The sequence below is a fragment of the Sorghum bicolor genome, chromosome 1 (assembly GCF_000003195.3).
Source record: "Sorghum bicolor cultivar BTx623 chromosome 1, Sorghum_bicolor_NCBIv3, whole genome shotgun sequence".
NCBI lineage: Eukaryota > Viridiplantae > Streptophyta > Magnoliopsida > Poales > Poaceae > Sorghum > Sorghum bicolor.
In genome coordinates, this window is record NC_012870.2 from 70,718,802 (window position 1) to 70,739,455 (window position 20,654).

Here is a 20,654-nt window from a genome sequence, read left to right on the forward strand (position 1 = left end):
AGGTCATAATTGCCGGAATCCGCCCCAAGATAGGTAATCAAATGGCAGAGCTTAATGCGTGTACGGCAAACAAATTTTGCCAGTTCTTTTTGGTAGAATGAGCTTGCAAGTACAAGCCATGGCCTGGGACCCGAGATCAATCATATAACTGTCCATATATATATATATATATATATATATATATATATAACTCGCAAATGTGAAAGCAGCAGCTGCGGCTGACTCTTTTTAAGAGATTGATCTGTTCAAAGCATGTTCGCTATAAACTTATTTATCGAATCTGTCAGCCATTCAATGCTGCAAACAGTACTTTAGTCATAACTTTTGAGACAAACGAACAGTTATTTAATGGAAGATGCTTTGCATTTCACACAACACTTAGACTTCTTATTTTACAGGTAATTAAAAATTTACAAAGCCAACCAGAAGACAACTTCGCTTACTTTCGAGTTGTATAGCACTTACCCCATAGAAAGAGAGGAGAGGACAGCCGCACTTTGGGGCCATGTTTGGACTATAGGGATTTCACAAAAATCATATAGAAATTTCACAAAAGTCAATTCAATTTAGCAGCGAAAACACAGGAATTGGGAAATTTCCTGAGTTCCAAACAGGGCCGGCCTGAAAAAGTCCGCTGATGGAAATACATAGATAGATGGTAACAACCAGTGGCACAAGACAAATTCTGCCGAGAAGTTTACTTGGAGCATAAATCAAGGATGAGCTTCTCAAAGAAATTTGCTGCGGGTAAATCTATCATAAACGGCAGTCTTTTTAGATCCAGTGGCAAGTCATAGTGGTACATAGGTTCTAAAGTTTGGCAATACATTGACGTATTAACATAGCAGTATCTCGTAAGATACTCATGTGATACATAAATTCTATTCTACGCGTAATATATCTCCATGCCAAGTATCTTGGATGACTGGCACAGGGGGCAGAAGCTCAGCTTGCTCTCACATTCCTTGCATAGACAAAGATGCCGACAAGGCAGCAAGAGCATGCATGCCTCACTTGATTTACAGACCCTGCAAGCCGTCAAATCCTTCTGTTGTCTGTTCTCCTTCGGTGTCAGCTGCAAATTGACAGCACCACCATTGCGACAGGACGCCGTGTCATCTACCTCGCTATCGCCGCAACCTTCCTTGAAATCCTTGCTCTGATGAGCACATACCTGTTCCAAGTTGTACTTGAGTGCATTGATCATGCTCTCATTGTACTTGGCCCTTTGCTGCCAAGCACCAACTTCCACTCCCAAATGCTTAATCTGGTCCTCTAGTTCAGAGTTCCTTTTGTTGATGGTCTCCACTTCCGCCTCTTTATCCCGTATTTTTCTGAGTATCTTGTCCTCAACTGAGGCCAGTGCCTCAAACTGCTTTGCCTGAACTTTCTCCAGTATAGATTGCCTCAGCCGTTCACTCTGCAAATTAAAGAACGTTAGAAGTAGAACTCTAAAACAAGTATCAAACAAAGAATGTCAAGCTTTTTTAACAATATAATAATCACCCAGGTAAGATTTAATATGAGATCTAGACATCTGCATAAGCAGTGTTTTCCTAGACACAAAATGCTAGAGGGTCGGTAACCCTTCGCTTAGCGTTTAGTCAATGTAGACGATAAATTAGATGGTTTAAACAATTTGCACTTTAGTAATAAATACGCATACAAACACTATAATTCCATATAGTAATTTTTTTAAATGTGACTTGAGACATGCACACAGTTACATAATAACACATCGACATTAGACAGGATAATGACATAGATAGTAGACATGTAGTTCTCATTAGTGAATGGTTAGGTGTCATTGCGCAATAACATTACATTAGACATTAAGTTCTAACAAGAATCAAATATCAAATAGTTTTAACGAGTGAGTTCTCTATCGCCAAGACAGTCATTTGAACGCTTCAATTAGTGTTTGAACACTTCAATCAGTGTTTAAACACATTTAAATGCACTGTTTAAACAGTTTTTAATGCTTTGACCGTTTAAAGATTTTTTTTGTTTAATTCACCGTTTAGAGCATAAGCTACAGTTATACCCACAGTTTAGTGTCTACACGTGTGTAGAGAACGGTTTAAACAAGTTTAAGTGAACACTGTACATAAGTGTTCAACCCAAACAAACTGATACAGAATCCTATTTAGCAATAAATCTCAGTGCTACGACCTAAAATAACCTCAGTGCTATGACCTAACACACCTTACTGGGGACCAAACTGCAAGAATTGATAAATAAAGCAGTGCATAACTTATTCATCAAGGCTTAAAAATCTTGCATTGCTTCCTAGAAGCAAGATAGTTCAGGCATCCAGTACTCTAGGCATTGATAGCCAAGTTCGGACTTTGGATAGAACAATTAACCAAATACTGTATCAATAAAGATAGAACTGAATAATAAAACTGGAATGCTGCAAATGAGAATAGAATGTTGAAGTGACATATATTGGCATCTGAAATACTTGCTCCTCTGCCAGTGTATCTCGATTCTTTCAAAGTTTCACAAAGTCCTCTCCTGCTCTAGTTCCTTTGAAGGTTTTAGAAAACTTTCAAAATAGCAACATAATTCTCAGGATGTAGAAAGCATAAGAATATGTCACGGTGTTTTTTACTGGTCTGCCTACTGGCCTAAGAAACTCTATTGCCACATACACACGTGTGCGCTCTGATTGCATTGCGGCGAGATGTAAAGTTTGACGCCTCAACTGAAGCACATGCAACCAAGCTTCCCAACTTTCCTGGTTTCCACACTATTGCCCATACCCTCTTTTTCTTTAGACCCTCCCCTTCAATTATTGAACTCTATGCTGTGGTTTTAAAGAAAAAGCAACACATGTATTTCCACCATAAAGCATGCTTTCCATTGCTAAGTACCTACTTCAAATGAAAACCATCATGGCCAATTGTGCAAACTTTTTAAAAAATCGTTCACCCAAAAGGCCCACCAGCCAATGTACAAGTACATGAACGCACCTCCATCTCCAGAAGTCCAGATCTGCTCAAAGACTATGTATTCTACCATCAACGAGGATTCATTAGATTTTTTAAATCATGTTGCATACACCAGTTCATTTGGCCCATCCATGCCCAATCCATTCAGCATCGGCATTACAGGCAAAGGACAGTAACATGAGATATAAAACTGGGATTGCCTTTATACTCATCCTTTAACCATCAGTCCATCAGTATAAGCACTAAGGAGGCTACAAGATTATCTCTAGTATTAAAAATGTACAGCTAGATCATTAATCACAAGCAATTCACAACTAATGCTTGCAATAACATATGAAATCCTCAATAAATGCACAAACAATCATGACATAGCATTGGCTTGCTTGTTTCAATGGTGAAGGCTGATGACCAAATCAACATGGCCTACTGTCCATACCCACAAGCTATCATCTGAAAGTGAAGTCCATGCAACACCATTGTTCTAATAACTTTTTTTTTTTGCCCAAAAAACAGATTTTTTTTCCTGCCAAACAAGATTCAAACATATAACTTCCACTAAATCAGGAAAACCATGTCTCCCCAGGGGCATGCGCATCCATACACCACTGAAGCTGCATCAGGATGCATGGACAGACCCAGCAGGCCCATTACTTATGTAAAAAAAAGAACATATACCACATGCTCAGCCACTCGTCTCCTCCGCTGCTCAACACAGTGCTATGTCCAGGCTGAGTGGGTGACCCAGGGCTTGCGCCCATTGCCGGTCACTGTCCATCGCCGCACGGGACCACCAGAATCAAAGTGCTTCCTGCCAGTGATGATCCTCTGCCCACCCTTTGCAAATTAACACCCCCCCCCCCCCCCCACACACACACACACACACCCCAGCGTCCTCTCCAAACTCCAATCCCTAACTTTTCTCCTCACCAAATCCAGTTGAAGCGCAATGGGTGGTGGTGGATTGACTGGAGACCGGTGGACTTCTCCACACCAAATCCCGGCTGCCCCAACTTGGCAACTCCCCAACATATATGCAAAAGCCCCTAGGTAACAGTAGATGACTAGATATCTAGATGTAGATATATTTATACATATTTCGAACCATTAGTATGTTGTTTGAACTATTTTATTGTAATTGGTGAAGTTAATTTAACTGTTGAATTTGAGACTTATTGTGTTATTTAGTATTTGTATGCTGAATTGCACATCAATTTTAAGGTTGATTATCAAATCACTAAATGTATTTTACTAAGTTGCATGTGAAAATTTTGGTGTGGCATACCCCATGGGAAAATCTTGGGTTTGCCCCTGTCAGGATGCGTGCAACTCGAGAAGCAAGTAATCTGTACTCAAGAAAATCATTGAAACAATTCACTTGGAGGTAGTTCAGCTAGAAATAAGTGCCATCAAGTAATATGGAGTTTATACAGTATCTGCTTAGATAAAATTAACATTTCAGGAGTAAATACAGAGATATAGTAAGGGGGGGATTATGGAAAATTGGGGCACCAAATTGTACAATAGTTTCTCTACTTATTTCCTGGAGGTCTTGGTTCAAATCAGCCTCCTTGTTTAAAAAAAAATCAAGGGTAAGCCTGCCAAGAAATTCCCCTCCTCCAATCCCACAATATGTGGGAGATTTTAGAACTGGGTACAGCCCCTCCTTTTTTTAACTGACAGGGTTGTCGTCACAGTAACCACATTCAGAACATTTGTCATACTTCTTAAAACAAATATGAAAAAAGACCTTTCAATATGAAGATGTTAAAAACTATCAGGAAGAATTGCAACCCACATGGTTAATACCATTTACAACAATGAGTTCTTCTGAAACCTGAACACCACGAAGTCACACACCAAAATGTCAACTCAGGAGCAAAATCGTAGTCGGACACATCATTAGGTCATTTGGGAAATTGGTGAAGATACGCTACAATGGCCTCATGTTACAGTTATATATATAACTCATTAATTGATCAATAATCCTATGATCATGTAACTGCAATGTGTAATCTACTATACCTAAATAGGAGACCCCCACTAGCATATTTCGTTCCTCGGACTTAGAAGAGACACGGGCACACCAACTCCCAGCAACTGATGCATGAGGAAACCACTCCCACTCCCAGCAATTGATGCATCAGGAACTGCCAGGCAATTGATGTTATATTCCAATTTGCATCTGTTGGTTGCAATTCGCATGACCTGAGCCATTCGTCTCCCCTCTCCAACGTTTCATTTTCATGTCTTGATGACTTTGCTTTACTAAGGATGAATCGTAAATAATTTAACTGATGGATGGAAGAAGTAATTTTTGTTTGCTTGGTTTGATATGCATGATCCAGATGCAGATGGCGGTGAACTTCTTCAACTCGGTGGTGGGGTTTGGTGTGATGACCCTATACAGAGTGCTGGTGCAGAAAGCCATGTCGCAGCACTTCCAGTGTCTCAAGGATGTCATTGTGTCGCAGCTGCAAAACATGTGCGAGCTGCTGGGCAAGAAGGGTGCCAGCAGCCTGGCACCATCTCAGGGCTCACCAAGGGTGAGATCCCACAGCTGCACGTCATCAACCAGAGCCTCCGGCAGCAGCGTGCCTTCCACCACATGGGCATGATGGAGCAGGAGGCCTGGCACCCCGAGCGTTCTATCAACATCTCCGCTCTCCCCGAACACTTCCTCCACCTGTGCATCTGTTGGTCGCAATTCACATGGAGCGCGTGCAGGCTGCACGGGATTTGCATCGTCATTGCGAACTGTGCGGTGTGCGCAAGTGGGCATCCTCATCGTGAAATTAGTAATTGCATCGACAGCCCTGCAGGCCATGGTGGAGGTGCGTGGTGGTATGGAGGTGGTGCGTTGCAGATGCGGCAGTGCCATGGCGGCTGGGAGCTGGTGTGTGGTTATGCTGGTACCTGGGCCAGAGCGCAGCTATGGCACATGTGGGAGATGAGGTCCTGGGGCCAGAGAAGTCGCTGGTGCCGAGATTCAGTGCCTGAAGGCTCATCTGCAGGATTGATCCAATCTACACGACCATGGAGGATGACGAATGACAATGACATGCAGGCAAGTAGCGTCATTTCCATCTGCATCAGCATGTTCATTTGGGCAGACATGACTGCTGAGATGCAGCTCTGTTTAACATCTTTTGATGCCACTTACTAATTAGTACTTGAGGCATAAGTGCAACTATGGTTTATGCATTACGATACCTTTCTAATTAATTTTTGCCCTCAAATATTCTTTAAATAAAACTTTTTTTATCCTACCAGTTTAGAAGATTGCACAACCATATTATAACATGATTTTCTATCACGAATCCCTATATGTCTAACTCCATGAATTCTCATCCTGAAAAGTCTGTGCGGGTATCATCTAGTTAGATATGAACTAAGAAACCCAACCCACATGTTTATTTGTATGTCAGTAATAATACAACCATATCAGGCATAAGGCCTAAAAGTACACAATGGCACAGATACAACTTTGTTTTATAGTTATTAGGTAAGTACAAATATCTTGCACTTTTGCTCATGGATCACAAAGGTCCCTACACTTGTGCAACATACGTAGAGAATAATATCCAGATTCATTTCTACTGAAAATCCTCCTGTATTTTTTTCTCTTCTTAATGAAATGACACAAACTGTGTTGTTCTAGGGGCAAATCCTCCTTTTGCACTTCAGTTTCCTTGATGTGTTAGTGTGTTACTGTGTTATACTTGAAACTGCAAAATCTACCCCAAGTCCCGAACATGCTTCATTCATGGATATTATTGTTATCAAATTGCACACCTATTCTACTGGCATCAAGTTTAACCTGATATTAGTTGTGATGCTGAACAAAGACTAAATACTAAAACATGGAAGATAGCGAGAAGGGAACCTGGATGCTAAATCAGACATAAAAGAGGAAATGATATCAAAGCTCCGTCTAGGAAGAATAGACAAGACAGAGAAGGAAACCTCGATGTGAAATCAGACATAAGAGAGGAGATGATGTCAAAGCTCGATCTAGAGACTATCTATGTGATCCATTGGCAACCTTACCAAATTTTATCTATGTACACCCAGATTAGTGAACACGGCATGCAAACAGTAGGCCTTCGGTAAGTTCCCAAAACAGTTACATGACTTGATTAAGGACACCCACACAAAGAACACAGCAAACAGTTCACACTGGCACTGCAATGCATCAACAATTATGTTTGTTAGCAAGAAAGATGAGAGGGTGACCTGAGCTTTAATGAAGCGGTCCATATCAGCGTCAAGCCGCTGGACCTCGCGTGAGATGTCATCGTCCAGCATGGGCAGCAGGAGCAGCGGTGAATCGCCGGAGGAGTTCCCAGCCCCGCCGCCGCCGTGGCGCCGGTCCTCCAGAGACAGCGCCAGCCCCGTCGACACCGCCGAGCCCGTCTGCAGAAAATCGATGGATGACATCTGGGAGTTTTCCCCAAGCAGTTCCTGCTCCCTCGGCTGCCTCCATCCAAGCCCCGCAGCTGCCGTCAGCCCCATCGCATCCACCACTGCCCAGAGCAAAGCGAAACTCCTCCAAAATCAGCGGCCAATTTAAGCGGAATTCCAATAAGCGGGGAGAGGATTCGCGGAGAAAACTTACGCGGTGCCTGCGCGGGCTGCTCCGGGAAGGCAGGCGGCGGGTTGAAGAAGGTGAGGGGCGCTGGGATCTGGCCATCCACAGGCACCGGTAGCGCGTTCCTGCCCAGAATTGCGGCATCCGAAGAGGAAATTCAGCGCGATTCTCACCTTAAACAACAATTCTAGACAGAAGGGGTGCAAATAAAATTGAGGTCGAGCATTCACCTGAAGGAAGGAAGGACCGGCTGCTGCTGATGCGGCGGTGGCGCCTGCTGCGGGTGTGGCTGCTGGAGATGGTGGTGAGAGAAGAACGCCATGGCGAGGTGAGGAACAAGGAGATGGCGAGGTGAGGGGAAAGGAGCGGGGGAGAAGGGGGGAGGGACCGAGGGAGCGAGAGACGACGAAATGGGCCTTCAGAAGTTGGGGGTGGCAAATGGAAAAAAAAACGAGAATTAGGAATACAGAGTTAGGCATTAGTCCTACTACATAGTAACTTATTAGATCTGTGACTGACATACTGGGCCATGTTTAATGACCCCACAGGTCAGTAGGAAATAGTTGTCTTTGCCAATGCACCAGGTGCTACATAGGTGGTTTACCGATTTTTGCTAACACCCCTGTACTTTCATCAAAATACATATAGCATATGAGATACTCCACCATACTTAAAAAAAAGTCAGTTTGGCTAGTATCTAAGTATAACTTGAACTTCTTATTTTTATAAGTATATTTTATCAAAAAGTGAATGTATATTGTTTTATAAAATAGACAAATTTAACTATATGGTTTTATATTTCAAAACTCAACAACTTAAAAGTTATTTATAGTTTTATATTCTCGACGTTTGACTAATGACTTATCTAAACTCTTTTGTTTGCCAAATGGAGCCCACACATAGACGCTCACGTATAAGTGTAGGTGTGTAATGTAACCATACATAAATCCATCAACAACATCATCACATAATGTAACCATGCATATAATGAAATAGATGGGTAAATTTTATGATTGATAAAGTCATCAACAACATCACATAAAGCCATCGACACAGTGCTTTATTATTAGGACAACAATCAAGCTTTAAGCTTGTAAGTATGAGCATCATATTGAATCCAAGATTCGAACATGAGTAGTTAAGTCACGCATACGAGCATCCACGTGGAGCAAAAAAACAGTGAGAATAGGATGTCTCCGGTGATCGTATCAAAAAAATATAGTGTCCTACCACGTTGACTAGCCATAACCAACTGTCAGAGGTCTTTTTATTCAGTATTTTTTTTGGTGCACCATCCGATAAAATTGATGCTTTTATCTAGTGTTGTCCTCGCCTTTTAGAACACATCCTTATTCTCTAGTGCATTCTATGATGCATGTACCGGAGAGCTCCACTATTCTATGACATGCCTCCAAAAGTGCCTCTAGATCGTTCCTCTGATGATCACACCAGAAGTATACATTAGGCTCCTTTTCTCTGCCTCGGACCGTACCTGCCTAGAAACGCCAATGACTACTGGATAGCTTTGATGCCCTCTGAGAATGTTTTTTCCACATCCATATGTCCATACTTCACTTGATTAGTGTATCAAGCTTCTTGCTTATCTTCAAGGGTCTTGTTGTCACTTCGTTGTAGCCTAGGTCAAGCCTATCTTTGCATCCTTAAGAGTAGTGTACCTTGTATACTAGCAAACTTGATACGACTGTTCGCTTGGCAAAAGCCACGACTAAAAATATTATGACAAAAAACAATGGCTAGCGGATAAACTTAAACGAACAGGGCAATCTAGCAATAAGTCATCAACCACCTTCACTAGACCAACCTCATGCTTGACATACTGGCCTAGCATGTTCCAATTAAAGAGAACCTATTGCATCCTAAACACATAAAAAATATTTAACCCTTACAGATGAGATTGGTATATATATCAACCTAGAGGACAGACGAAGTACATGCAACATTGTCATTTTTTGTTGCTTGCACTTAGCTAGTATAGACAAGTTAAGATGGTGTTTGGTTGCTCGCACGAGAACACATTGCATGAGATAAATTAAGTAAACGAATATAGGTAATGACTTAGTTATGGCCATCTGTTTTTTGTCACCCTACACGACCACTTTCTTTGTCGCCCTGCACGGCCACTTTGCGTGTCTTCCACCTCCCCTCTCTCTCTCTCTCCCTCCCAGGTGACCTCTTCGCAGCCGCGCTCATGCCCTACCGCCTCCTCCTGCCCGCGTCAAGCTCCTTCCCCCACCCACGCCAAGCTCCTCCCCACGCACCTCGCCGGCCATGGTGGCAAGGTAAGTCTCCTCCTCATCCTCTATCTCATCCTCCTCTCTCTCTCTCTCTCTCTCTCTCTTGTTCTCCTCCCCTAGATCTCCGAGCTAAGGTTATGGTGAGCTCTCTCTATCATGTCCTACAACTCCGATAGACTTAAGAAGGAAAAGTTTTGAGGAAGGAAGGTTATGCAGATAATTGTATGCTTGGAAGAACTAGTAAACTATTCCATTTTCATGTTGTTCCTGATGACCTAAATACAACTACCCTCAGTCCGAGAAATTCCACTTCAGTTCTCATGGCAGAAGTTGTTGCACTTGCGCTTGCAGTCACAGTGGCGCAGGAATTACAACGGAACCAAATCAGCTTCCTCTCTGATAACCAACAGTTGGTCTAATTGTTAAATGACTAAAATCAATCCAATCCAACCGATTGGAGAACCAAACCGTGTACTCAAATTATAAGCAACAAAAGGAGAGGACCAGGAGCATCCTTCAGCAAGATTCAAAGAAATCATAATCTAACAGCAGATTTGCTAGCTAGACAGACACTTACTGGTATACATTCCAATTTCATTATCTTTTGTCTGTTCCAACTCTGCTCATGAGCAAGAGCGTCCTCAAAAATTGGTACTCCAAAATGTAACCATTAACTCTGTAATGGTGCTAACAGCTCGTTTTTGTTAATTAAAGAAGATGTTTATTGTCAAAAAAAATACTACCCTCAGGCCACAGGTGCCTCACCGTCTGTACTCACCAATTACTACCACACAAGATATTAAGGGAACATCACACCAGATAATTTATTAGACTTTCCAACTGGTATAGTTACTATGCAACCAGACAGCAGTACACGAAAGATAAACCATGAATGTACCAAGTGAATCGTGCCAGAGTCAAGCTACAGAGTAAATAGGCTGTTAATAAACGACTCACTGATTATAATACAATAGTCTGACAGTGAAATACATATCAATTGCTATGATGTCCTTCAGGACATATTGCATGTTTATTCATCTGTTAAGCAGTCATCAAGCAGAACGTTGTGCGCCTATTAGCCGCAGCAGGATCCACAAGCAGGTAGAGAACCTGAAATCAGAACTGAATGTTTAGAAAACTGAAGTTCACGATGGTGAATTGGGACAGTATAGTCCAGAAATCAGCACATACTGTGGTCATTGGATTGGATGTCAGATAGAGTGCGAGGACCGCGTGAACCACCTCCTCCGCCGCCAAATCCTCCACCTCCACCACCACCTCCACCGCCATATGGGCCCCGCCCACCACCACCCCCGGGTCCACCATCCCACTTCTTACCAGCACCATATCCTTTCTTGTAGCTGTCAGTTTTGTCCACCTAAAAGGTCCCAGTACAAGGATTAGATTCTGTTTCTCAAATGTTGAAATTACATGCAACAAAATGGAAAGTTAGCCGTGAGATTAATTACTTACTGAGAACAGTGTGTCAAAGAAGATTCTGATGAAGTTCACAATAGCCCGAAAGAAGTCTGAGATTATGCTCAGTCGCCATATAGTCCGCTTGTCTTTCACAACACCTGCAAAACAGTACAGATGAAAATGAGCTTTCCTCTGATTGATAGATTATAAATACAACCCCGGCCTATAAGTAAGAATAAAAAAAAGGCACCGTTTGTGTTTATGAGGGAAGAGGGAGGGGAGGGACTAAAATGGAATCCTAACAATTTCAAAAATGACTTGGCCACTATACAGACTTAGTACTAGCATTTAAATTTGACGCATATCTGATGTGGTTTATCCAAATAACTGCATGTTTTTCAGAAAAAAAAAAATCAAAGACCCTTCAAATTTTTCAAAACAGAATGCAATGACTTCCTGTTGCATCAACCTGAGTTTAAGTACCTCTATCAGCTTTGCCAAAAGGTTTTCAAAAATAACCTGGCCACTAGTACATACTTAGCCACTAGACAAGCATTCAAATTTGATGCAACTACCCAAGGTTGTATATCGAAATAACTGCATATTGTTCAGAAACAATTATGAGCTACCTGATTGTAATTTGATGTTTAAAATCAGGACCCAAATATTGTTCTTTTTCTCGAATCTTTATGTTAGGAAAAGGAAAAGGGGGATAAAAGAGCCCAAACAAACAAGAAACCACACAAACATTCACAAACCCCAACAAAGACACAGAAACTCAGCCCAGGAAGATCAGAGTTGCACCTTTGTTTTACAAGAAAAGCAACCATAAACTACCACAAACAGATACTTTGATCCTTTGATGTTTTGCTACAATGAAATACTTTTGTAAACATGTGATATGTTACTACTTACTACATACTTTCTGTATCCTCACTACCCAAAACCACAATGTTAAATTTAACGACAGCAAATCAAACACTTAACAGCTTTAGAAAAAAAAACCACCTCAAACTTTCAACTTCTATTAAATCAAGAATAATCTCCAGGATGAGATAAAAAGGAATAATCTCCAGGAAACTTAATACTACTTTCTAAATTTATTTACTTTAGGTCTCAGCAGAAAACTGTAAAAAAAATGGCGTTTCAAATGAGTTAATAAACTCCTCTTCATCTACAGAAGTGCATTCAAAGATCACCTTTCCATATTGATATTAAGTGATACAGGTGCTCACCACCAACGTGTCTAATATATTAGGAGCCATGGATCATTATGATGGTGAATGATCAGATCAGTGCAAAAGAAAAACCACTGATAAGCATGGAATGGAAATAGAAAAAGAAGAGCCAACTTTCACAGAACCCCCCAATGCACTATCCTTAGGCGTTATGCTTATAGTCCCGTACATAGCATATGCGTCTATCCTTATTATGCAGGGGAATTGGATTCCACTGATATTTCAGAAACTTTACCACCACGACCAGCATGCATGCAACATTCTGATTTAGATATACACGAGAATTCCTTTTACACTTGCATTAAAAAATGTACAACTGATATCTTTTGTTGTGTTCCATTTTCTACAAGCCTACTTGATGAGGCCCCAAGTGACTAACTCAAAGCAAAAGCTTACCAAATTTGCAAGGCACTTCAGCTTATATTCATTATCTAACATTATAGCAAGTACAAGCAAGTCTACAAAATTACATCTTTTGCACTCAGTACCAGTAGTTGAAGGGAAATAACTCACTGATTTTCTTGACTCAGTATAATTGATAGCCAAAAACAACAAACTACAGTAGCACTTCTGCTCAAAATATTGAGTATGTACGAAAATTCCGACGACCCTATTAGCAAATTTTCCTCTTTGTTATAAAACCATCAGTGATACTGGTGCATACATAAGGGTCCTACCTCTAGTGAGTTCAGCTGTAAAACTGGGGCTGCAAAGTCAAGACGGGTAATGAATCCGCACAAGCATGGAATCACAGTTCTGTTCAGATGTCTAGTGCTCCAGCCATTAATCGTGTATTTTGCTTATCAGCGACTCCTTCACAGAAATTATTCATAACGCCTCACACAAACATATGGTTACATAACCAACGTATGTAATCCAGTCAATTCTAGAGTTGCATGCACTGCTGCAGCCGGTAATTCGTACCACTCTAAGGGATACTTTGGAAACTCAAATCCCCTTGGGACCCATGACTTTTTCCAGGGTGGCCAATCCATAGGGATGTCATTTGAATAACCCATTTCTTTAGTTCTTCATGGAGGGTTTTCCATCCCTGGGTGTTCCAAATTAGGCCGAAGGGTGCAATAAGCAATATTTTGTTGCCTAGAAGTTCCAAACCCTAAGGGACCTGGTTGGACAGGGGAATTCAAATTCCCCTTCATCCAAACACCTACTAGCTAGAATTCCAGCTGAAATTGCATTTGTTTTGCAGAGATAATGACAGTAAGAATGATCTGCTTGCTAAGTAGAAAAAACATGGGTAAACATCCATTCTAAGGCAGCATAGAGTCAGCATGAATCGATAACCTAGCACCCGAATCAATAGGACTAGATGAACCCCGATGACAATCGCGATAGCATCATGCGAATAATCAGATCAATAAACAGATCGGACCGCCAAGGGAACCCACCAGCAGAAACCATAAACAAGCCATTCCTAACCGATTGGGGTATTGCTTCGGAAATCAGATTACCTCTCTCGACGTAAGCCATGGTCGCCCTGGATCTGCCTTGCCGCCCTTCGCGATGTAAACTAGGCTTGTTCAGCGGAGAATAATAAGGCGAGGCCGAAGGGAGGAGGGGATTCGAGAACCTTCGTCGTTGCGCGTAGAGAGACCGTCAGACCGATGCGGTCGGGACTCGTTGACGAGCGCAGGTTCAGGTCAACCAGGCTCGAGCCCTCGAACCTGGTGTGTACAGCGGACAGCGGTGGGGCTACCTGCATCCTCCTATATAGGGATGAAAACGGATCGGATACGGACGGATATCACAGATATCATATTTGTTTTCATATTTCTAGTCGGATTCGGATGCGAATACGGATAATGTCAATCATGTCGGATAAGATATGATGGGATGTCGATATCATAAATATACGATTTAAGCATTCGGATACGGATACGGTATCGGATGTTAAACATTCGGACTCGGATACGGACACATCTGAACCTCTCTAAACGAATTCGGTCTCGAATACGGTCGGAAAATATCCGTACCGTTTTCATCCCTACTCCTATATGTCCGCCGTTAAGGTCATGTTTAGATTGGAGATGAAAATTTTTTAGATATCACATCGAATATGTTGAAAGAATGTCAGGAGAGATTTTTAGACACTAACAAAAAATAAATTACATAGCTCGTCAGGAAACTGCAAGACAAATCTATTAAGCATAATTAATCTATCATTAGCACAAGTAGATTACTGTAGCACTTAAGGCTAATTATGGAGTAACTAGGCTTAAAAGATTCGTCTCGTGTTTTTTTCCGACTAAACTGTATAATTAGTTTATTTTTTATCTACATTTAATGTTCCATGCATGTGTCCAAAGATTCAATGGGACGGATGAAAAATTTTTAGGTGAGAAACTAAACATAGAAAATCAATATCACGAGGTTTGAAGTATTCTTGTGTTATACAGAATTTGCCAGTCATTCAACAGTGTTTTTCTCTCATAGAAGATGGACTTATCAGCCGAATCTGCCAGTCATTCAACAGTGTTTTTCTCTCATAATAAATCAGCCAACAATATTTTCTGCCATGACTTATCAGCCAAATGAACAAGCTTAAATGTTCGAACACGCAAAAGATTTACATGCTTTATTATATTATAGTAGAGGAAAATTATTTACAATGTACTTTGATGGCACAATAAGAATCGTAAGCGTTTGAACCCGTGCAACTATGCTAGCCTGTTACTCTAGACAACACAACCAAGGTTCATAGCGCTAGCTTATGTGAAGCGCCCCTGGTAAACCAGGAACTCAAATGTGATACAATACTAGTCCCAGGAGGCTAGTAACACATTTATTACATCAGATAAGTTTCAGCGCAGTAGTCTTGGAAAGCGTGGACAAGGAAGGCACGCTATAATAATAAGACACCAAAATACAACACAGGTCCAAAGGACCCAGAAACAAACGATATCGCCATCGAACATCTGACGAGTCCCAATGCCACAGGCTTAGTTGGGTGCAGACACGACCTTACTCGAACGCCACTTCGGGATCAAAGTCCGGATCTTCCTCTATTTAATAAAGCAAGGGTGAGTACACAGTACTCAGCAAATCCAACCTTACCCTACGGAAGGGGATAACAATATATATGCATATGGATAAATCAAGGATGAGGCTTAGTTTTATTTGTATAAAGCTATCTTTTTACACATGCAAAGTTTCATTTCACAAATACTGTTGTAAAAGAACTCTTTTTTCACATATGATAGTATTTCTGAAAATGGGGGTTTGATCACAATTTTAAGTGTTGTTGAACCCTTGTCCCCACAACACAATGGCAGTCAACCATTTATTTCCAAAATCACACTCTCTCACATGTTTTCACTCATACCAACCCATCTAGTTGTTGAAACCAAACCATAACCCGTCCGAGACCGCGGACAAGGCTATCCAGATAGATTTACACTCTGCAGAGGTTGTACACTTTTCCCACAAGTAGGACACCATAACTTACACCGTCGTGCAAGCACAAATCCATCAAAGTCATTACCCTCCATAGCTAAGTAATGGCGCTCACCACAGGAACACTAAGGTCACATCTCATGATACCACAGTAATTCACAAAGCTCTTTTCATACATTTTCACAATTTCACATACATCACTTAGTGTCCCGTTGCACACCTGCCTCCAGGTGATTGCCATACTAACTAGAAGGATTTAGACTAAGTCTTTCCCATGCAAGACGAGTAGTTGTACGATAAATGAGTTAGGCAAGATGAATCATCAACTCAGTCCTTAATCGAGACAAGGCGGATATCTTCACGCTTAACCCCGCAAGGTATAAGCCACAACACCAGGGCATCCCCAAAAGAGATCCCATCCGCCCCATCTCCATAGTAATCACATCTGTAACTTGTTCATTAACCCTTTCACAATACCCACAATTTATTTCCACCACTCACACCTTTTACTTTTAAAATTATTATATTTACAAAAATATAGCGATGAGTATCCAGAATGAGTAACAAGTCCTAAGCATACTAAATAATAATATTTCTGTCATAGCATATTATTTGTTCCTAGGTTCGAACAAGACAATTACCGGGTAATATCAATTCCAGGATGGCTATTTAACAGGTTTTATCTAAGCAGCGAAAATACTTCGTACATATATCGTACATGCAATATTTAAAACGGCTTCTACGGGTTGTGTTTAAAAATAGGATCAATATGCATCAAAGGGGATCGGTTGGACTTGCCTCCGTCGGCGTCCTCGGCAAACTCCTGCTGACAGTCCGGGTCCTCGGCGTCAAACTCGCGGTACTTGTCTCCAACGTTCTCGTTTTCCGGCTCGTTCACTCCGTCAACTAAAATACGCGACGAACGACACAGACAATAGACACAGATAAATAATCAAATAAATTCAAATGAGCTCCAAAAATCATGAAATTAATATGGGAGGTAGATCATGATTTTAGATGAATTTAGGAAAAAGAATTATTAAAATCAGAGTTAGCATGTGGCATTTGTGAAATGACCGGAATTTAATCATGCGAAAAAGGCTAACGATGATTAAGGAATGAATGCTTCACGTGGGTATTTGTTTGGCTGGTAGTGCATGTTGCATGCATGCATGTACTATTTGGAGTTAATGCTTGGCCCACACATGCATGGTTAGAGAGAAATTAGCATGGGTCATTAGAACTCTTCTGTATGTCATGGTTCTATTCGTGGAGTTCTTGGCAGTGAACCGGTACAGACAAATACATGGAAAAATACAGAAAAATACTACAGAAAGACAGAGAAGAGCAAGGAGATGCTCATGAGCTGCTCACCTCGTTTTGCGACGACAGTCGAGCTCGGCTTATGCGTATGGCCGTATACGGTATACGCGAAGTGAGAGCGAGTGAGTGAACGTGTTTCTCGGGTGGTGAGAGTGAGCACCCGAGGCTGGCTTTTTATAGGCCAAAGCGCTCAGCTGCGTGCCATTAAAAATGCTACTGTAGCGCATGGTCGGTGCCTAATTTCATACAAAGGACGATGTCCCATTTGCATGCACGTTGCATGCAAATGGACGGTGCCTAATCACCGTGTCCTTGCATGCAGGTGCATGCAAATGGTCGGTGGCATTCCTGCATGCATGCATGAGATATATATTCGTGTAGGTGCACTGCTATGTTTTCTCGCATGTAAGCTTGCTGGTACTTGCTATTATTTGTGCGCGAAAAATATGGATGGTGCCCAGTTGTGCGTTGCGACTTGCTATCTTTTTGTACAGCAAAAGATAAGCGGAAAAAAGGCAAGAGGTGGGGCCCGCATGCCGCGGTGCGTGCGCGAGCGAGTGCGCTCGGCGAGGGGGCCGGGCGTGAGTGCGCTGCGGCGCTGATGGTGGTGGGGTCGGCGCACGCGCCGTTGCCGGGTATCGGGCAGAGCGAGCGAGCAAGAGGGATATGTAGCGGACATATGATGCTCATGCCATGCGGTGCAAGTTATATTTAAAGATGGATAATTAGAATGGATGGAAAAAGAATTAGATGGAGATACTATAGAGCTCAAATGATTTATAGTTTTTGAAATATATTTTGAAAATAATTTTTTAAGGCGAGTGATTTTTGAATGTGAATTTTTGGGATGTTACATTATGGCCATTGTTTTGCCTCATATTTGATGACTGCTAGGAGATTTGGTAGTTGGGGTTGACACCTCGGAAGCATCTCACATTCCTCCCCTTTCACAGTTTTGATGAAGATAGAGTCCCCATCGTGCTCTACTAGCTCTGTTCCATTGTGATCCCCACGAATTGGGAGACGACAATGTGGTCGATGATTTATCTTAGTCACAGAAGGAACCAAAGGTTGTTTGCTTGGAGTCTGTGACGTTGTCGTCGGTCGCCTGTCCAATGTCGCTTCCTCGACGCCAACCACAAGGATAGCTTGACCCCAAGGAGATCTTAGGTGTCCAAGGCTAAGGTGCAGCCAAGCAAGGGATATGAGGGTGCGTGTAGCGCCATGTATGTAAATCTAACCATGAAGATGCCATTGATGTCCACTTCCAAACTAGTCCATCAGTGGTGTCACCGAGTTGCACGTTCTAGAGCGCTTCCCAGATAGTCAGGTACTTGGTGATGGTAGGGACAGTGAGCATCACGGTAATTTTGGAGGATCCAATTTCTATTTGGTAGCACCTTGGCTATGATTTGTCGTCAGATGTAGTGCTTGGGCACGAGCTCGATGAGCGTTGGGGCCATCGCCTGGATTGATTCGGCGTCGATCAAGTTCTATGTCTAGAACGGTGTGTTCAGCAGTTACGATTATCGTATAGGGGGGAGGCGTTGAAGAATGCCCTTGCTTTTGGCGATGATGTCAGAGAATTATACCTTGTGAATATGAAGGGTTGTTTATATTATGTATTATGTATCAGAGAGTGTTTGAAGTACAACTTTTAGATTTTTTTAAGATGGTTTTATGGAATTTCACTTCAGGTTGTTGTTTTTTCTAGTAGTTTTTTTAGTAAACTTTGAATTACTTAGTGCACCAAAAAGCTAGAAAGGCTCTTTAGAACATGTGTTGAATTTTTAGTTTATTTTCTCAAAGGGTAGTTTTCTTGCTTTTTTTAAAAAAATACAACTCAAAACTGAAACAAGCAGAGCCATAGACCTTATGCAACATAATTCAAAGCAAAATATAAACATATCCAGTGTCTTGATGTTTGTTTATCATACACAAATAAGTTTTATTTAGTAAACTATGTTTGCTAGCATTTGACTGTCATACAAAAGAAAGTTGTATTTTGGTACACCATGTTTAGTTGCTTACATTATATTGCATGTAACCACCTCCATATTTTAGAAAAGGTCTCATCTTTCTAACAGAGGTAAGTTTTATGAAAGACGAGGGAGTTAAAAATATTAAATTTTTGTGTGGCACATTGGTTGAGCATATCTACATTACCTAAGAGCATCTCTAAGGTTTCCAAAAATTCACCCAATTTTTATTTTTTTTGGATAAAACTCTCTCTAACAACTTTTTATCCCAACTTTAAATCTTTCCCCACTTGGAAATTTTGATCGAGACGCATAAAAAGATACGTGTGTAGGCACAACTTGGGATCAGGGTTGCCATAACTTCCTGCAAGCTTCCACCCATGCCACCACTTGGAGGGCCATGGCCTCTGTTGTCTGGATAGCAACTACCTCTGGCTTAGCCCTGTAGTCTGGTTTGTAATTGACTATAGCATGTTGCTGCCTGCCGCTAGCTTGGTTGTGGACTTTGGTTATGATTGAATGTTAATTACCCTTTCAGGTCAAATAATTCATATTCACAAATTTGGATTTCCAAATTAACACCTAGAATTATCTTGGCTTAGTAGAGGATAGATAGTACTAGAGACAATTGGGGCCGAAGGAACTTGTCTAGTGGGTTAGAGCGGTAGAAGGGCCATTGCAGGTCTTGAAATCTATATCTATATCTATATCTATATCTATATCTATATCTATATCTATATCTATATCTATATCTATATCTATATCTATATCTATATCTATATCTATATCTATAAATTTTGAATCGCCACAAACAATCTATCTTAACATGCAAAGTGTCTATATTGGCATCCATTAACACATGTAACTATTTACTTATGCAAAGTGTCCACACATCAACATCCACTAGCACATCGAACTAGTACATGTCAATATGTCTTCATTCGAACTATTCATATTTACAAACCCCATTATTTACTAAAATATTTAGTTATTCTAAAAATCACCCACTAACATGTATTACGATATTTATTAGTTCATATAAGTAAATATAAGTAGTATAATTTCATCTACGATCTTTCAGCAAAATGCAGGGCATTTTTCTAGTTTATTTAGAAGTTAAAGCTATAATAAATAACTAAGTGGGGGCATCAGGGGGTGAAGTCTAGTGGAGGTGAAACTAGGCTTCTACCCTCTCTTTCCCCTGTGTGGCTTTACTGAACTCAGTTGTTGCGTCTATTGCTGTTGAAGTATGGTAAGATGATGAACAAGTGTGAGTGACAGTGCAAGAGACACCGGAGATGGCTGAGTAGATTTTACCTTGGTGGCTCATTCTTTCTTCACCGTCACACGATCGACTAATTATTATCTAATTTTATAATTTGACCACAAAGTCATTTCTTCGTCTCAAAGTGCGTTTAACATAGTTGTAGATTCTTGTAGAAACATTTTAGATCTAGATTTTCTTCAAAAACATTGTCCTGATA

At 41.2% G+C, this 20,654-nt stretch overlaps 2 protein-coding genes across 2 annotated transcripts; both read right to left on the minus strand.

Moving 5' to 3' along the window:
• LOC8078809 (probable BOI-related E3 ubiquitin-protein ligase 3) lies at positions 702-7,983 on the minus strand. Its single transcript, XM_002468092.2, has 4 exons — positions 7,773-7,983; positions 7,570-7,667; positions 7,188-7,477; positions 702-1,420 (listed from the first exon to the last, which is right to left on the minus strand). The coding sequence occupies exons 1-4, from the start codon at positions 7,862-7,864 to the stop codon at positions 887-889; spliced, it is 1,014 nt and encodes a 337-aa protein (XP_002468137.1). The 5' UTR covers positions 7,865-7,983; the 3' UTR covers positions 702-886.
• Positions 10,597-14,163, minus strand: LOC8078810 (glycine-rich selenoprotein). Its single transcript, XM_002468093.2, has 4 exons — positions 13,927-14,163; positions 11,271-11,374; positions 10,989-11,175; positions 10,597-10,907 (listed from the first exon to the last, which is right to left on the minus strand). Exons 1-4 carry the CDS (start codon positions 13,943-13,945, stop codon positions 10,873-10,875), a joined length of 345 nt encoding a protein of 114 aa, XP_002468138.1. The 5' UTR covers positions 13,946-14,163; the 3' UTR covers positions 10,597-10,872.

What these genes read in the sequence shown, in the direction of transcription:
- LOC8078809 (XM_002468092.2), bottom strand. Translation starts at nt 7,864, where the DNA reads ATGGCGTTCTTCTCTCACCACCATCTCCAGCAGCCACACCCGCAGCAG. An exon ending in GCAGCCCGCGCAGGCACCGC is followed by an intron (nt 7,478 to 7,569) that starts GTAAGTTTTCTC and finishes TGCTCTGGGCAG; the next exon opens with TGGTGGATGCGATGGGGCTG. An exon ending in ACCGCTTCATTAAAGCTCAG is followed by an intron (nt 1,421 to 7,187) that starts GTCACCCTCTCA and finishes TTTAATTTGCAG; the next exon opens with AGTGAACGGCTGAGGCAATC.
- LOC8078810 (XM_002468093.2), bottom strand. An exon ending in TCTTTGACACACTGTTCTCA is followed by an intron (nt 11,176 to 11,270) that starts GTAAGTAATTAA and finishes GGGACCTTTTAG; the next exon opens with GTGGACAAAACTGACAGCTA. An exon ending in CATCCAATCCAATGACCACA is followed by an intron (nt 10,908 to 10,988) that starts GTATGTGCTGAT and finishes TTCTGATTTCAG; the next exon opens with GTTCTCTACCTGCTTGTGGA.